This window comes from Salvelinus namaycush, chromosome 29 (assembly GCF_016432855.1).
Source record: "Salvelinus namaycush isolate Seneca chromosome 29, SaNama_1.0, whole genome shotgun sequence".
NCBI classification, from domain to species: domain Eukaryota; kingdom Metazoa; phylum Chordata; class Actinopteri; order Salmoniformes; family Salmonidae; genus Salvelinus; species Salvelinus namaycush.
The window spans coordinates 24598592-24617260 of NC_052335.1; the positions used below are offsets into that span (position 1 = coordinate 24598592).

An 18669-nucleotide genomic window follows, 5' to 3' on the forward strand; every position below is an offset into this window, starting at 1 on the left:
AAAGGCACATGACAGCCCACCTGGAGTTTGCCAATCACTGCCAAAGGTGCTTCACCAAAGTACTGAGTAAAGGGTCTGAATACTTATGTAAATGTGATAGTCTTTTTGCTTTGTCTTTATGGGGTATTGTTTGTAGAATGATGAGGGATAGTTTTTTAAATACATTTTTGAATAAGGCTGTAAACATAACAAAGTGTCGAAAATGTCAAGGGTCTGAATTCTTTCCCGAATGCACTGGATGTATTTTTTTTACTGACAAATAAAAATCAACCAATCCAAACTGTGCCGCAGCCAATTGATGAATGGAAAGAGACATCTGTTACAAAACACCAAAAAGTTGAATGACATTCTGAGATTGTTGAGCCAAGCCTTCAATACTGGGTAAGCCTACAAGGTAGGGAGGGATGTATTTTCTGTTTGTTAAGCTTGACAGTCTATTTATTGTGGTGTTGAAAACCCAAACCATAATATTAAAGTGCCCAAAGTCAGTATGCTTTGTTTATTGTTTGTATGGTGCATTGACATTTGTTACATATATTTTATATTATTATAAATATGCCATCAAAATGTAGAACATCTGATTTCCCCCTAGCTGATCATTGTCTGCAGCTAACTCAGATCGCAGTGTAGAGGGAGAGGGAGCTCGTCTGTGGTGGCATGTGCCACACAAGTGGCAAAGTTGATATCCAAGTTTATAAACACAGGGTCGCTACAGTTATTGTTTTTCATTGTATGAGGGGGAGGGTCTTCAATTTATTTTATGACACCTTTAGTTGGACTAGCCCCCTCCCCAGTAAATTTCGATCGGTCCCTAATACAAGTTTCATGTGCAGTTGTTCCCAGTGTGTGTTATCAATGGAGGGCGCCAGTGGTCTGTGTATCTTTCATTTCAGTAGAATGAAGAAGATACTGAAGATACAGTAGCCTGGATGAGGCAGTGATTTAGGACTACTATGGATACATATCTAGCTTCTGTGAAATTTGAAGTGACATGAATAAAATAGTTACCACCTCTGAATTATCACGTTGAATATAAACCCAAAAGACACAAACTAAGTTACATTCCAAGAGAGGCTAAGTGTTTTTTAATTAAACCATGAATTATTTATTACATTACCTCACTGAGGACTTAATTGGAATGTTAATTCAAATGACACCCCACAAAGGAATTTTCTGCAAATCATTTGAAATAACAGGACCATTCACAACGCTACTACACTAGGTGGGTATCAGATATTTCTTAGTCTAAATGGGTATGACTGTTGAGAAATCACTTTGTAAGACAATTGTGTTTGGGGCAGCTGATCTACAGAATTTCATTTTTAATTTATGATTTTTTCTAGATCTCGAGACATTCATTGGCCGCTTTGGCGAGCAATACATCCGCAATGGATTGTGGGTAAATCGGTACTAACAGGCTGATCTACAAATAATAATGAGTAGTTAGGTGATTTGTAGATCAGATCAGTCAGCTGGCAGTTTCCAACTGCAACGCAGTCGATGTAGCACAAGCCCATTCACTCTTCAGTCCCAGACGTCTTCTTCTGAGAGAGGACCAGATCCTTTACCTCGCTGGTTAGGGAGACCAGTTCCTTCCGGATGGCCTCTGCCTCGTCCCCCTCCTCTGGGTTCTCTCCCTCCCCCTGCTTTTTCCCCTGGCTCTGGATCACCAACCTCTTAACCACCAGACCCTGGTAGCCCGTCAGCAGCCTGTGCTGCTCCTGGAACAACCACACCCGTCCAAAAGCTTCAGTATGACGTCATCTTAAAAATGGTGTCAATTGTAAACAGGTTACAATGTAAGTGTTGCAGAAACAGATCACCATAGGTCCCCCATAGAGCTAATCAAAAACATCCCAATAACATAAAAGGCTGCAAATATACACCATTATAACTATTACTGGTATAATAACACTAGCAATTTAGTATAATGTATAATCAATGAGAACCAAGGAGAAAAGGAGCAGTACCTCAGAGACGCGGCCCACCAGAGTCCCTATGATCTGGGGGACACAGCGTCCGGGGGCGTGCAGCATGCAGTGGGTGCTGGCCTGGAAGAGCAATACACTGGTCAGGTGGAGAATCAGGGCTGGGTCCTCAGTCTCCTTCAGCTGCTCTATCAGAGCCTGGCGGTGCAGGAACAGGGCCTGTCTATAGGAACCAGAACAACACACACTGCCCAGTCAGCCAACAATGTGTAGCACCTCAGACAATGACCCAGGTCCATGATTATAGACAAGGAATATGCTTGGACTTAAATTTTCCCCCTTTACCTTTCTCTTTTCTTGTCTCCCTTCTTCAGCATGAATCCACACACCTCAACTGCCATTTCTATATTGGTTAAAAAATCTTCAATTGTCTGAAAATAAAAATAAAATATCAATAGTGTCAGAAAAGCTTTCCATGCACATGATACATATATGAGAGAGCAATCTCAAAGTACTTTTCTTTGTTTTATAACATCTGCAATGATAAGTAGTAAACCTCCATCAACTGAATGAACATAACTTACCTTTCCATTCAGACTGTTGTGCACTTTCATAAGAGGCCCTTTGGTTTCCACTGGAAACATTCCTAATATCTTCACTCTGACCTAAAGGGAGATATATTGACATGCATTGTGACATTTGGGAATGTGCAGTACATGGATGAAGCCTCACTAAAGTTCTCGACCAACAGGATTGAACAGGCTTGGAATGACAAGCTGAGAGGAGAGCTAACCTCATTGGTGATAGAGTTGGGATTCTCTGCTGACATCATGAGTTCAGCTGCCATGAAATTCACCAGGATGTTGGTGACGTCCGTGCACACTGTCTTCAGGACGTACTTGGCAATGTGGACCTGGGTCTCATCTGTGGACTCAAATAATGATGGATCAGTTGATGTTTATGCTGCATTACTAGGTTTTTCATTCAATGAGGATTACCTGTACTTCTGTAGGAGTTAAATAAAGCGGTTTACCAGAGAAGAGCTTGGTCCCTTTCTCAAAGAGCCTGATGTTGTTGTACAGGTTGGAGAGCTCCTCCTGGAAGTCTTTCACGCTTCTCTTCTTTGTCACCCCGGTCGTGGAGCTAGTGGAAGACATGAACACAGTCCGAACCACCTCCTGGTAGGTCTTAGTCAAAGGCCTGCAGACAGAGCAAGACTCTTGCATGTTAAAACTGGCGCATTGATGCACAGTATTTATTTTGTGTGTTGAGTAAAGGGGTTAAAACATTGTGCTTGAAAGTGATTGTGACTGATCGTTGAGTGTGACAGGAATCCCTACCTTACTAAATGCTCCGCCAACTCAGAGAGGATTTCTTCGGGGCAGTCACACACTCTCTCTTCTAGGACAGCAGTGATCTCCTCCAGGGCCATGAAGGGGACTTCAGTCTGCTTGTTACGATCTGCAAAATATATGGGGGTACTACAGTTACCTTGGTCTTACACTAACAGGCTTAATCACCCAGGGGAGCAATCTCCTCCAACACAACTGTTAAGATCTCATTACAGAGGACTACCTCACTGAACAAACAATGTAATACTGTACATTAATTGACATAGGGTTTTATTGTGCACACCCACAATAACTTCAGCCTGTGATCCAAACGGGACCAGTGCTACATAGTGAATTCATTGTGGAACCCAGGCAACATAATGACTGTAGTCATACTTTGTGGGGTGACTGCTGTCTCCTCGTCACTGTCATCGTCCCTCCTGCCCTTCTTCTTGGTTTTGCGTATCCTGACCTCTCTGGCATTGCATCCTCCACCACCTCCTTTACTGCCACTGCCCTCTAGGAAGCAAAACAATATCAGAGTCAAACAATTAATTAACACTCTCTGCAGGGTCTGCAGAAAGCAGATGTGTCAGGTTCAGGGTTGCAGTATTTTTAACCTAACTTCCATTTTTCCTGAAAAACGGATGTGGGGTCTCCACTCAGGCGTCTTTTTACACCTGCTACGTTAGGTTAATTAATGAATAACGGGGAATTGACCAGGAGTCAAAGCTCACCAACTACCCAGCAGAAAATACCTGGGCTTAGAAGAGTTTATCATGTCTAGTTGATCATTTTCTAGAGGGATTAGAATGAGACCTGTCCTGTACTACCTGTAGTCTTTTTCCTCCTCTCCGTCTCCCTCTTCTCCTTTTTGGAGGGGGCTGTATTTTCTGTCATCATAGCGCCTTGCTTGAGATCATCTTCAGTTATCAGGAAAACAGGGTTGTTCTTGGCTTCCTGAAAGAGAACAGCATGGAATTGATGAAGTGGAAAGGAGACACTTTAATTTACTGACTTTACTGTCGCCATGGGGACATTTTGTTACAGTGTCATGTACACGTTTAAAGTCGTGTTTAAATACAAACCAAATTGACAAAACAACTTTCACAACAGTTACATACCAATAAAAAGAGACTCGCCTGCTGGCCTTACTGGGTCGATAGGAACATTAGCTCGAGCTATTTATGAGGGATATCACACCTGGCACAAATTATTGTCTAGTTCTGTTTTTCATGCTGTGGGGTAGGCCTGGTGGTATACTGTATTTTATGATATACCGTATACCGGTATTGATGCAGGGACCGGTTTGGGTTTTACCTTTACCTTCTATACCGGTATTTGAATGTTTGGTTTGTTAAATGTGATGCCATGTGTAATATCAATTTGTATAGTTTACTTTGCTACTTGAGTCATCTCTCTCCACTTTCTCTCCGTGCCACTTTCCACAGACCTAGCCACGCCCCGTCACTCAAGGAGCGCATTTGATGTTCCTCAACCACGAGACACTTGCGTTCAGTCTGCTTGGTCAATGCAGCACATGCAACAATGTTGATGACAACAATGCGGTTTTCACTTTGCTTCTTAATATAAATCCACTAGCGTTCTATAATGACACTATTAGTTTGTGTTTCTTAAATCAGCAAACAGCTAGTTTGTCTTTTCTTAGCAAGTTGCCCTAAATCTTGTGAGACGCTAATTGTTAGCCGCTAATGCTAGCTAATAAATGTACTGAGTAAGAGCAAACGTAGCTAGCTAATACAGCCTGATAATACCAGTGATTGTGTAGACCTAAATCAGCATGTTGTTTGTGCAACAGTATCTTCTAAATCAAAGAGGAATACGCAAAGCAAGAATATGTTAGCTACATGAAGTTGCTAAAAAAAAAACATGCAATGTAGCCGAAGCTTATAGAGTCCCCTAGGAAACAATTATCAACACTTTATTTCCTACCCTGTCACAATAACTTCTCCCTGGCATTTTAATTCATTGTCATCTCAAACACTCTATTCAAAGTGCCTACTATTATATTCTAACTATAGAATTAGAATAGTCATTCTATTTCCATGATTCCAACAGTTTCTCTAATTCACAAGTCAAAACGCAATTGCAACATTAGGTTTAAAATAAGTCCTAGATTATTTGCCCATATCGTGCAGCCCTACATGTGGAAATTCTCTCAATTGAGCAGTGGTAAGTAAAAATACTTTAAAGTACTACTTAAGTAATTTTTGGGGGTTTCTGTGCTTTACTTGACTATTTTTGACAACTTTTACTTCACTATATTCCTAAAGAAAATACTGTACTTTTTACTCCATACATTTTCCCTGACACCTAAAAGTACATTTTGAATGCTTAGCAGGACAGGAAAATGGTCCAATTCACACAATTGTCCAGAGAACATCCCTGGTCATCTACTACCTCTGATCTGGAGGACTCACTAAACACAAATGCTTTGTTTGTAAATGATGTCTGAGTGTTGGAGTGTGCCCCTGGCTATCCATAAATGTAAAAAATAACAAGAAAAGGGTGACATTTGGTTTGCTTCATATAAGGAATTTGAAATTATTTATACTTTTACTTTTGATACTTAAGTACATTTGATCAATTACATGTACTTTTGATACTTAAGTATATTTAAAAACAAATACTTTTAGACTTTTACTCATGTAGTATTTTACTGGGTGACTTGAACTTGAGTAATTTTCTATTAACATATCTTTACTTTTACTCAAGTATGGCAATTGGGTACTTTTTCCACCACTGCAACTGAGGACAGGAAATGCAGAAATTATAAAAGTACTGAAATTAGTTTTGGTTGAAGTTTGAATTGAACAGTATAAAACAGTCAGAATGGAGAAAGACTCACTTAGAATGTATGTGTTGCCACCCTAGGATCACTCACTACTCATAGAGCAAATGTATAACTTTTATTATTCAAAAACTTGCACCTCCACCCCCTTTACCATCAGAACAGCCTCAATTCGTCAGGGCATGGACTCCATAAGGTGTCGAAAGCATTCCACAGGGATGCTGGCCCATGTTGACCCTAATGCTTCCCACAGTTGCGTCAAGTTGGCTGGATGTCCTTTGGGTGGTGTACCATTCTTGATACACAAAGGTAACTGTTAAGCGTGAAAAACCCAGCAGTGTCGCAGGTCTTGAAACAAACCGGTGCGCCTGGCACATACTATAATACCACGTTCAAAGGCAATTCAATATTTTGTCTTGTCCATTCACCCTCTGAATGGCACACACACAATCCATGTCTCAAGGCTTAAAAATCCTTCTTTATCCTATCTCCTCCCCTTCATCTACACTGATTGAAGTGGATTTAACAGGTGACATATATAAGGTATAATAGCTTTTACATGGATTCACCTGGTCAGTCTCATGGAGAAAGCAGGTGTTCTTAATGTTTTGTACAATAAGTGTATCTCCATCTCAAAAGACAATGACAATCTGCCCATCAGGTAACTTCATGACAGGTGTGATATACCTTCTGAGCTTTATGCTGCATGGTTTCCTCAAAGAGACAAAGACAGTTGCTGATGAACTTCTCGCTGACCACCACGGTGTCTCCCAGGACCCTGGCAGTCGACTGCACATTGGTCGTTCTCATGGCCTCGTTGATTATGATGCCAACATCCTCCATGGACAGACAGCTGGGCAGAATGGGCTACATGTCAAAAGCAGGGGGAGCACATGTGACACTGTAAGTGACTCAAGAAAATGAGATGATTTTATATACAGTGCATTCAGAAAGTATTCAGACCCTTTGACTTTTCCCACAATTTGTTATGTTACAGCCTTATTCTAAAATGTATTACCCCATAACGACAAAGCAAAAACAAGGTTTTAGAATAATAAAAAAACAGAAAACATAAATATCACATTTACATAAGTATTCAGACCCTTTACTCAGTACTTTGTTGAAGCACCTTTGGCAGCGATTACAGCCTCGAGTCTTCTTGGGTATGACGCTACAAGCTTGGCACACCTGTATTTTGGAAGTTTCTCCCATTCTCTGCAGATCCTCTCAAGCTTGGTTAGTTTGGATGGGTAGTGTCGCAGCACAGCTATTTTCAGGTCTCTCCAGAGATGTTCGATCGGGTTCAAGTCCGGACTCTGGCTGGGCAACTCAAGGACATTCAGAGACTTGTCCCGAAGCAACTGGGGCGAAGATGAACCTTCGCCCCAGTTGCTCTGGAGCAGGTTTTCATCAAGGATCTCTCTGTACTTTGCTCCTTTCATTTTTCCCTCAATCCTGACTACCGGTAGTCTCCCAGTCTCTGCCCCTGAAGAACGTCCCCACAGCATGATGCTGTCACCACCATGCTTCACCGTAGGGATGGTGCCTGGTTTCCTCCAGACGTGACGCTTGGCATTCAGGCCAAAGAGTTCAATCTGGGGTTCATCAGACCAGAGAATTTTGTTTCTCATGGTCTGAGAGTCCTTAAGGTGCTTTTTGGCAAACTCCAAGCAGGCTGTTATGTACCTTTTACTGATCAGTGGCTTCCGTCTGGCCACCTTACCATAAAGGCCTGATTGGTGGAGTGCTGCAGAGATGGTTGTCCTTCTGGAATGTTCTCCCATCTCCACAGAGAAACTCTAGAGCTCTTTCAGAGTGACCATCGGGTTCTTGGTCACCTGCCTGACCAAGGCCCTTCTCCCCCGATTGTTCAGTTTGGCCGGGCGGTCAGCTCTAGGAAGTCTTGGTGGTTCCAAACTTCTTCCATTTAAGAATGACGGAGGCCACTGTGTTCTTTGGGACCTTCAACACTGCAGAAATGTTTTGGTACCCTTCCCCAGATCGTTGTCTCGACACAATCCTGTCTCGGAGCTCTACCGACAATTCCTTCGACATATTTCAGTTGTATTTTTTTATATAAATTGGCAAAAATGTTTTTGCTTTGTCATTACGGGGCAGTGTGTGTAGATTGATGAGGGAAAAAACGATTTAATACATTTTAGAATAAGGCTGTAACGTAACAATGTGGAAAAAGTCAAGGGGTCTGAATACTTTCCGAAGGCACTGTATATTTTAAACGTGACAGGTTAGTTACTGAGCAAAATCAACAAATTATGCTATAAATAATTTTTGTGATTTGGCAGAGAATGATTGATAAAGCAGGTTGGTATGGACCTGCACATCGGCCCATGTGGCAGAGTTGACAGCCTCCTCCACAGAAGCCTCCACCTGGTCTACCAGGGCCTGGCCTATACAGGCTGCCCTGAGAAACAGCAGCTTGCTGGACTTGAAACGTTTCTTGATGTAGCTCACTGGGTCAGGGATGCCAAGTCTGATCAAAGAATCAAACTCTGTGTGGAGAGAACAGAGGACATATGAGGGTACAAATCAGGTTTTAGGCAGATTTCCAGTATGGAAATTATGAAAAAGAAATATTGCAACCAATAAGCTTAGTATATCCCCTAAATAATCAAAGGTGGGAGTACCTAAATAGCCATTCTGCTTGAGGAAGGAGTCCACCCAGGCATTCTGTGTTTTGGAGTAGATGTCAGGGATGTAGACAGCTTTGTCCTGCCGGCCCCCCACCACAGTGCCTTTCAGACGGCCAGTATTCACCAGCTCCTCCAAAACAGCTGGGGACCAAAAGTTAGCTGAACAATAGCATGACATACAACAATAGCATGACATACAAGTATTTGATTGATTAGGCATACTCAAAACATTGTTTGTACAGAACACACAGATAAAATCATTATACACCCAAAACACAGTACAGTACTGAAAATTCAGCTTGGTCTGAATTTTAAAACAACAGAAGGAACAGCTACTTACAGTAGAGAAGATGTTCCTGAAAACCATAGACGCCAATCACATTACCAACTGGTGTTGGCCTACAAAAGGAACTCAAAGGAATTAAGTATTAGGAGCAGGGCGGGGAAAAAAACTAAGATTGTGTTGGTTAAAAAAGCAAGACAGGTAGGGATTGGTATGGAACATACCGAGTCACTGCACTGAAAAGCCCACGGATGCGAGCTCCATGGCGAGAGACAAATGCAGGGGTAAATAAGACTCCCCTGTTGTACTCATCCATCTGGCCTTGGATGACTTTCCCAAGGCGCTTCGACAGCTCCTACGAGACACAGCATAGCACACAATCAGACAAAGTGGTTAACATTTCAGATAACTGTGTGTACAGGTCCATACATGCACCTCAAGCTGAAACTCAAGCTACCGACAAAGCACACAGATACTTAACTTTCAAAAGACTATTGATATCAAAGTATAAACATGATAAAAAACAGATATTTTCTGTAAGCATCACCTCAAATATAGAAGAGGTGATGGTATTGACAAGGAGACAGAGGTGACTCACGGTTAGTGCTATCCGGTATCCTTGGGACGTCCCTACCCTAAACACTAACCCTTACCTTAGGCATTTTGAATTTCAACTTAAATGGGGTGACGTCAGAGTTGGGACATCCCAAGGACCACGTTTAGACTTTTTTCCCCTTGCCTCACCTCAGTCAGGAAGTCCCCTGGAAGGTCATAGTTTTTACATAGTTCTGGGATGTTCACAAAGCCTGCCTCTTGTAGTTTATCATTCACCTCCTCAGAAACTCGATTCAGGTAGTTTCTAGAAGACAGGGGGAATTCAGAACAAATCTAATAGCCCAGTAGCTGACAGCACTACAATGAAAAAATGTGTTGTGTGAAAAGTCCTACTCACTCATCGATAAGCTGCCCCAGCACCAGTTGAACGCTTTTATCAGATCTTGCAATGTCATTTGCTCTGGCCTCAACATGAACCCAATCAACGTTGATAACCTGTAAACAATAATAAAAAAGCATTATTGTCAGAAACATTTAACAACAGTGCTACAAACTAGGAAGAGGAATTAGTAGTACTGCAGAATGACACACACCTTCTGTAGGTCCACAATGTTGACCCGACCTTTGGAAAGCAGAAACAAGATTTAAAAAAATAAATAATAATCTACGTCACCATAATAATATTATATATGTATAGTTGAAGTCGGAAGTTTACATACACTTAGGTTGGAGTCATTAAAACTCGTTTTTCAACCACTCCACAAATTTCTTGACAACAAACTATAGTTTTGGCAAGTCGGTTAGGACATCAACTTTGTGCATGACAAGTAATTTTTCCAACAATTGTTTACAGACAGCAGCAAAGGACCTTGTCAAGATGCTGGAGGAAACAGGTACAAAGGTATCTATATCCACAGTAAATTGAGTCCTATATCGACATAACCTGAAAGGGCGCTCAGCAAGGAAGAAGCCACTGCTTCAAAGCCACCATAAAAAAAGGCAGACTACGGTTTGCAACTGCACATGGGGACAAAGATCATACTTTTTGGAGAAATGTCCTCTGGTCTGATGAAACAAAAAATATAACTGTTTGGCCATAATGACCATCGTTATGTTTGGAGGAAAAAGGGGGAGACTTGCAAGCCGAAGAACACCATCCCAATCGTGAAGCACGGGGTGGCAGCATCATGTTGTGGAGGTGCTTTGCTGCAGGAGGGTCTGGTGCACTTCACAAAATAGATGGCATCACGAGGAAGGTAAATTATGTGGATATATAGAAAGGACATCAAGACATCAGTCAGGAAGTTAAATCTTGGTCGCAAATGGGTCTTCCAAATCGACAATGACCACAAGCATACTTCCAAAGTTGCGGCAAAATGGCTTAAGGACAACAAAGTCAAGGTATTGGAGTGGCCATCACAAAGCCCTGACCTCAATCCTAAAGAAAATTTGTGGGCAGAACTGAAAAAACATGTGTGAGCAAGGAGGCATACAAACCTGACTCAGTTACACCAGCTCTGTCAGGAGGAATGGGCCAAAATTCACCCAACTTATTGCGGGAAGCTTGTGGAAGGCTACCCAAAATGTTTGACCCAAGTTAAAAAATTTAAAGGCAATGCTACCAAATACTAATTGAGTGCATCTAAACTTCTGACCCACTGGGAATGTGATGAAAGAAATAAAAGCTGAAATAAATCATTCTCTCTACTATTATTCTGACATTTCACATTCTTAAAATAGAGTGGTGATCCTACCAGTGAATTTTTACTAGGATTAAATGTCAGGAATTGTGAAAAACTGAGTTTAAATGTATTTGGCTAAGGTGTATGTAAACTTCCGACTTCAACTGTGTGTGTGTGTATATATATATATTTAAAATTTAAACTAGGCAAGTCAGTTAAGAACAAATTCTTATTTACAATGACGGCCTACACCGGCCAAACCCAGACGATGCTGGGCCAATTGTGCTCCGCCCTATGGGGCTCCCAATCACGGCCGGTTGTGATACAGCCTGGAATCGAACCAGGGTGTCTGTAGTGAAGCCTCTAGCACTGAGATGCAGTGCCTTAGACCGCTGCGCCACTCGGGAGCTATGTAGGCAATTTAGCAGACGCTTTTATCCAAAGCGACTTAGTCATGCGTGCGTATATTTTACATAAGGGTTGTCCTGGGAAAAGAAACTACTACCCCGGCGTTGCAAGCACCAAGCTCTACCAACTAACTGAACTACAGAGGATGGTCTTTTACATAACCTTTTTTTCCATGTCAATAAAAGTAGGTGTATGTTAAACCTTGAACATCTACGCAACCATGATCTGAGATGAATGAGTGCAACACTTTTTTCCTTGACGACAAAGGTATTGGAATCAGAAGAAGATTGCCTAGCCAACTGACCTCCATGGACGTAGAGCTCATCCCGTATCTCTCTACTGATTTGGGATGGGGTTATGTACTCTTTGCCATCAAGTGTGTGTACCACATCCAACTTCTTCTCTTCAACCAGCTTGGCAACGATTTCAATGCAGTTCCTCTCCGACAACCTGGGATGGATTTACAGTAGAAGGGGTATTTAGACACAAAGATCCTAGAATGTAGTTCTATATGAAATTCTATGCATTTAGTAAAAAGGCCTTTCTTTCCCGTGGGATGTTCTGGGATTCATCCAATAGCATTGAGGAGTTTACAGTCACGGGCTTCAACAATAAGTTCATAGAGGATGTTTTCCCCACAGTGACCTTAAGAATGTATCCAACCACAAACCATGGATTACAAGCAGTATCCCTACTGGGCTAGAACTACCTCTTACAAGGAACGGGTAACAGACATGGATGCATACAAGAAAGCCCACTACGAACTCCGACGAGACACCAAACATGGAAAAGGACAATTTAGGAGGAAGGTGGAATCCTATTACACTGGTTCCGACACTTGTTTTATTTGGCAGGGGTTGCAGACGATAACGGATTACACAGGGAAACCCAGTCATGAGTTGCCCAGTGATGCAGAACTCCCAAACAAGCTAAATGCCTTTTATGCTTGTGTTTCCGGATGACTGTGATCTCGCTCTCCGTGGCCGATGTGAGCAACCGTTTAAACAGGTTAACAATCACAAAGTGGAATACCTGCATGTGCAGACCAGCTGGCAAGTGTAAAATATATTTTCAATCTCTCCTTGTCCCAGTCTGTAATCCCAACATGTTTCAAGGTGATCACCATTGTCTCTGTTCCCAAGAGCACCAAGGTAACCTGCCTAAATGACTACCCTGCCCTGTAGGACTCACATCTTTAATTATGAAGTACTTTGAAAGGCTGGTCATGACACACATCAACACCATCATCCATGACACCCTAGACCCACACCAATTCGCATACCGCCCTAACAGGTCCACAGATGATGCAATCTCAATTGCACTTCACACTGCCCCCTCCCACCTGGACAAGAGGAGAAATAACTATGTGAGAATGCAGTTCATAGACTACAGCTCAGCATTCAACACCATAGTCCCCTCCATGCTCATCACCAAGCTAGAGAGCCTGGGACTGAACCCCTCCCTCTGCAACTGGATCCTGGACTTCCTGATGGGCTGGCCCCAGGTGGTGAGAGTAGGCAACAACACCTCAGCCACACTGAACCGCAACACGGGGCCCCCTTAGGGGTGTGTGCTTAGTCCCCTCCTGTACTCACTATAGTGGATTGGATCAAGAGGGCTGTAATGGAGCGGCTCGATAGCTTCAAGTTCCTTGGCATCCACATCACTAAGGACACATGGTCCACACACACCCACACAATCGTGAAGAGGGCATGGCAGCGCCTCTTCCCCCTCAGGAAGCTGCAAAGATTTGGCATGGGCCCTCAGATCTCAAAAAGTTCTACTGCTGCACCATCGAGAGAGCATCTTGACTGGCTGCATCACCACTTGGTATGGCAAATGCACCGCCCTCGACCAAAGCGCTAGAGATAGTGCTGCGGACATCCCAGTACATCATTGGGGCCAAGCTCCCTGCCATCCAAGACCTCAAGATCAGTTAGTGTCAGAGAAAGGCCCCAAAAATTGCCAAAAACTTCAGCCACCCAAGCCATAGACTATTCCCTCTGCTACCATCTGGCAAACGGCACCGGAGCGTCAGCTCTGGGACAAACAGGCTTCGAGACAGCTTCTACCCCCAATGCATTAGACTGCTAAAAAAAGTCAATTAATGGTACCCGAACTATCTGCTCAAATGACCTCATCTTGCACTGACCCTACGCACACTCACTATACAGTGCATTTGGAAAGTATTCAGACCCCTTGACTTTTTCCACATTTTGTTATGTTACAGCTTTATTCTAAAATGGATTACATAGTCGCCCCCCCCCCAATCTACACACAATACCCCATAATTACAAAGCTAAAAAAGGTTTAGACATTTTTGCAATAAAAATAAAATGAAAATACATTTACATAAGTATTCAGATCCTTTGCTCAGTACTTTGCTGAAGCACCTTTGGCAGCAATTACAACCTTGAGTCTTCTTGGGTATGATGCTCCAAGCTTGGCACACCTGTATTTGGGGAGTTTCTCACATTTTTCTCTGCAAATCTTCTCAAGCTCTGTCAGGTTGGATGGGGAGAGTCGCTGCACAGCTATTGCCAGGTCTCCAGAGATGTTCGATCGGGTCCGGGCTCTGGCTGGGACACTCAAGTAGATTGAGACTTGTCCTGAAGCCACTACTACTCTGTCTTGGCTGTGTACTTAGGGTCATTGTCCTGTTGGAAGGTGAACCTTCGCCCCAGTCTGAGTTCCGGACGCTCTGGAGTAGGTTTTCATCAAGGATCTCTGTCCTTTGATCCGTTCATTTTTCCCTCGATCAAGACTAGTCTCCCAGGCCCTGAAGCTAAAAAACATCCCCCCAGCATGATGCTGCCAACAGCATGCTTCACCGTAGGGATGGTGCCTGGTTTCCTCCAGACGTGATGCTTGGCATTTAGCCCAAAGACTTCAATCTGGTTTCATCAGACCAGATAATATTGTTTCTCATGATCTGAGAGTCTTTTAGGTGCCTTTTGGCAAACTCCAAGCGGGCTATTATATGCATTTTACTGAGGAGTGGCTTCCGTCTGGCCACTCTACCATAAAAGCCTGATTGGTAGCGCGCTGCAGAGATGGTTGTCCTTCTATTTCAGTTGAAGGCATTCAGTTGTACAACTGACTAGGTATCCCACCTTTCCATTTCTGGGAGGTCCTCCCATCTCCACAGAGGAACTCTGGAGCTCTGTCAGAGTGACCATCGGGTTCTTGTTCACCTCCCTGACCAAGGCCCTTCTCCCCTGATTGCTCAGTTCGGCCGGGTGGCCAGCTCTACAAAAAGTCTTGGTGGTTCCAAACTTCTTCCAATTAAGAATGATGGAGGCCACTGTGTTCTTAGGGACCTTCAATGCTGCAGAAATGTTTTGGTACCATTCCCCAGATCTGTGCCTTGAGACACAATCCTGTCTCAGAGCTCTACGGACAATTCCTTCGACCTCATGGCTTGGTTTTTGCTCTGACATGCACTGTCAACTGTTGGACCTTATATAGACTGGTGTGTGCCTTTCCAAATCATGTCCAATCAACTGAATTTACCACAGGTGGATCTCAAGGATGATCAATGAAAACAGGATAAACCTGAGCTCAATTTCGAGTCTCATAGCAAAAGGTCTGAATACTTATGTACACACCATTCAAAAGTTTGGGGTCACTTAGAAATGTCCTTGTTTTTGGAAGATTTTGTCCATTAAAATAACATCAAATTGATCAGAAATACAGTGCAGACATTGTTAATGTTGTAAATGACTATCGTAGCTGGAAACAGCAGATTTTTTATGGAATATCTACATAGGCCCATTATCAGCAACCATCTCTCCTGTGTTCCAATGGCACGTTGTGTTAGCCTTTAAAATGATAAACTTGGATTAGCTAACTGATCATTAGAAAACCCTTTTGCAATTATGTTAGCACAGCTGAAAACTGTTGTCTTGATTAAAGATGCAACAAAACTGGCCTTTAGACTAGTTGAGTATCTGGAGCATCAGCATTAAACTTTCTTCTGAAACTTGTCAGTCTATTCTTTTTCTGAGAAATGAAGGCTATTCCATGCGAAAAATTGCCAAGAAACTGAAGATCTCGTACAACGCTGTGTACTACTCCCTTCACAGAACAGCGCAACCTGGCTCTAACCAAAATAGAAAGAGGAGTGGGAGGCCCTGAGGCACAACTGAGCAAGAGGACAAGTACATTAGTGTCTACATCATACCTAGTAACTCTGCAAATTGATCTCGTACTAGTACGCCCTGTATAGCTCCATTCTTGTATCGTGTTACTATTTTATTTGTAACTTTATCGTCGGGAAGGAGTTGTATGCAAGCATTTCACGGTAAAGTCTACACCAGCTGTATTCGGTGCATGTGACATAACGTTTACTATGTAACGTTACAAATCAAATTGTATCTGAAATGGCTAGATTTAGCAGCTGTTTCCTATAGAAGGCCAGGGGTTCTGTTAACATTACCTAACAGACTCTAGTTAACAGCTAGGTAATACAATATTAGTCCCGCTAAAAACTTCTGCAGGAAGCCCGTAGGCACAGTTTATTTTTAAGTATGTTGTATTTGTTACACACAAAAAAATGTACGTAGGCACAGATAGTTAGCTGGCTAACGATAGCTGTCCTGCTGGTTCAGCCCACCACACGTTCGCTCCAGTTAGCCAACTCGGACTGTAACGTTAGTTCTATGACTGCCCAGACATAAACAATCAACAAGTCAGTTATCTAGCTAGCTAACTTAGTAGTTACATCTGACTATAAAGTTCAGAGAAGCTAGCTAACGACGCGAGTATCGTTAGCTATTTTGGAATAGCCAGCTGGCTTTCGCTACCTCTGCACTGTGTCAGCAAACTGTGCTCTCTGGAAATCCGCTGCCAGACGTCTGATTTCTTCCCAGGCGGCTGCCATCGTATTTGTTGGTTTCTTAAACGATTCAACTACAGGTTTGCATGGGCATTAATCTTCAACTCTATGGCTATATTTCTTGCTACTAGCTAAACCATGTTGTGCAAAGTACAATAACGTTAGCTAGTAGTGATTCACAAATTCACACGTCAACATAACAGTAACGTAATACGGAAAGCCCTAGAGTCCAAAAAGCACCAGAATTCCCCCACCCATTTTTCCCGTAACCCCTCCTCCTTCCTCGCGTGTGACGTCACATAATTAAATTAATCATCAGCTGGCACCTGCACGTCACATCTTTGGGAAAACATCGAACAAACACACCTTATTATACAGTCACACACAAATCACGTTTGTACAATTTCACTGATTCACACATTTTATTAGCCTGTTATTATTATAATAGCCTAATTTCATAAAAACTGCTTGAGAGCAGGAAATGCAAGCTAGCTACAAATGGTTTGAGTATCCATTGTTGTAAATTACTCACTGGAAATCAGCCTACAAACAAATTGGCTTATTGAAAAATATGAAATTGTATGATTTCATCCTAATATGCAATGCTGTAGCCTACAGAAATTACAAGGAGGGAAATTCTGCAGCAAAACATGTTGGCAGTCTCCTTATATACATTATACTCCAAAATTAGGTGTCCTGGTTATCAGACAAGAGATCAGGCTATGTTTCATGAGCTACCATAACATTGGTTGAACCACAACATTACAGAAGAAAATGAGCTATCAACCCTAAAACCAAGGGTCAAGGTTATTACAAACGTTATATTCCTTGTTCCTTTTAATGTAATCGTAGGCACGACGTGTGTGTTCGCCCAGAAATGGGACCTCTTTACATTTAAATGTCTGCGCCAGTCAAAATACTGCAGATACATTTCTTCGTCTGAATGTAACAGTGTGAGTTGGTTAGCTAGCTCTTTGGGGGAGAGGAAATTATCCACATGTATAAAGGCATCTCTAGGCACAGAGTTCTCATTGGCTTAAGAGCAATTGGCTCAGATCCAGCAGCTAGTGGGTTGTACAGCTTTTCAGTGATGTAATTTGTGAATTGAGTTCTCAATAGAATAGAATAGACAGATAGAATTTACAACTGGAAATTGTATTTAGGAAGTATTGATCATTGATGTGTTCTCTAAAGGTTTTTCCATAGGTGTGTTTATCGATGTGTTTTACCAATTCATACCTCGCCCTGGCATGGTCAGGGTTCCAGTTGCTCACAATCCAGCAGACCAATTTAGTTTTAATTGGCAATACGAAAGCTTCCCCCTCCTCTTGGCTGAATACAACTGACCCATAAGGCACTTCAATATCTGCATCTTGCCTATAATTCAAAGTCAAATTGAAAATATTTCCAAGACCTGGCTTTTTATAAGTGTGGGACGGGGACTCTAGATTCCTCCACACCCATTTTTGGAAAGGTGGGCACTGCTGCAATGGTGGTAGATTTGAGAAATCACTTTTTGTGTCTCTGTGATGGATGATGACCACATTTGACTTATTGTATAGGTCTCAGTCAGCTGTTAAAAAACAGCCATCAATATTGAAGCTGATTTCTCCATAATATCTGTCACACTCATGGGAGAGAGGGAACAGCTGCATGTGTCCAAATCATCGGAATGACCAGAAGGCCACAGCCTTATTAAAACTATGGTCTTATTATTAACCTCCTTTGTAATATCGTCAAGATGTTCTTCCTTCTGAATTGGTAATTTTGATGATTCAATGGGTCTTGCAAGTTATTTGGTGGTTTAATAATGTAACAATGCAGTAAATGCATTGGTTTTGTTTCGGTGTGTATATTTTCTCCGGTGATTATGCATTGTTTACCTTATAGCCTTTATATCACAAAAATCTGACACTATCTAATCACAGATGTCTAACATAGGAACATGTCTACTTATTTTAGCTTACATAGCAAGATCACAATCGATGCATAGGAAAAGATGATCAAATAGCCTAAGAAGCTCATACTGTAGGTTGATCATGATTGAATAATAACCTATAAACCAACTAATTTCATACATTACTAACAAATGAGAAGATTTACTGGTCAGAGAAACTCAGAGGATAATCAAATCGTATAGGCTGTTGATTCATTATACAGTACTACTGTTGCTTTTACGTTT

At 42.2% G+C, this 18669-nt stretch overlaps 1 protein-coding gene and 1 pseudogene across 1 annotated transcript; both read right to left on the bottom strand.

Moving 5' to 3' along the window:
* Positions 1-470: 470 nt before the first annotated feature.
* Positions 471-16702, bottom strand: LOC120024073 (E3 UFM1-protein ligase 1-like). The gene is made up of 19 exons (XM_038968185.1): positions 16456-16702; positions 11955-12100; positions 10154-10182; positions 9958-10055; positions 9750-9864; positions 9230-9360; positions 9063-9121; positions 8717-8863; positions 8406-8581; positions 6759-6938; positions 4093-4219; positions 3656-3778; positions 3269-3389; positions 2962-3128; positions 2722-2852; positions 2513-2593; positions 2274-2359; positions 1971-2151; positions 471-1721 (listed from the first exon to the last, which is right to left on the bottom strand). Exons 1-19 carry the CDS (start codon positions 16530-16532, stop codon positions 1518-1520), a joined length of 2379 nt encoding a protein of 792 aa, XP_038824113.1. The 5' UTR covers positions 16533-16702; the 3' UTR covers positions 471-1517.
* A 93-nt stretch (positions 16703-16795) lies between these two features.
* On the bottom strand, positions 16796-18142 carry LOC120024217 (annotated as a pseudogene).
* Positions 18143-18669: the final 527 nt, after the last annotated feature.

What these genes read in the sequence shown, in the direction of transcription:
- LOC120024073 (XM_038968185.1), bottom strand. Translation starts at nt 16,532, where the DNA reads ATGGCAGCCGCCTGGGAAGAAATCAGACGTCTGGCAGCGGATTTCCAG. An exon ending in TTGGCGGAGCATTTAGTAAG is followed by an intron (nt 3,129 to 3,268) that starts GTAGGGATTCCT and finishes CTCTGTCTGCAG; the next exon opens with GCCTTTGACTAAGACCTACC. An exon ending in ACAACAGTCTGAATGGAAAG is followed by an intron (nt 2,360 to 2,512) that starts GTAAGTTATGTT and finishes TTTTATTTTCAG; the next exon opens with ACAATTGAAGATTTTTTAAC.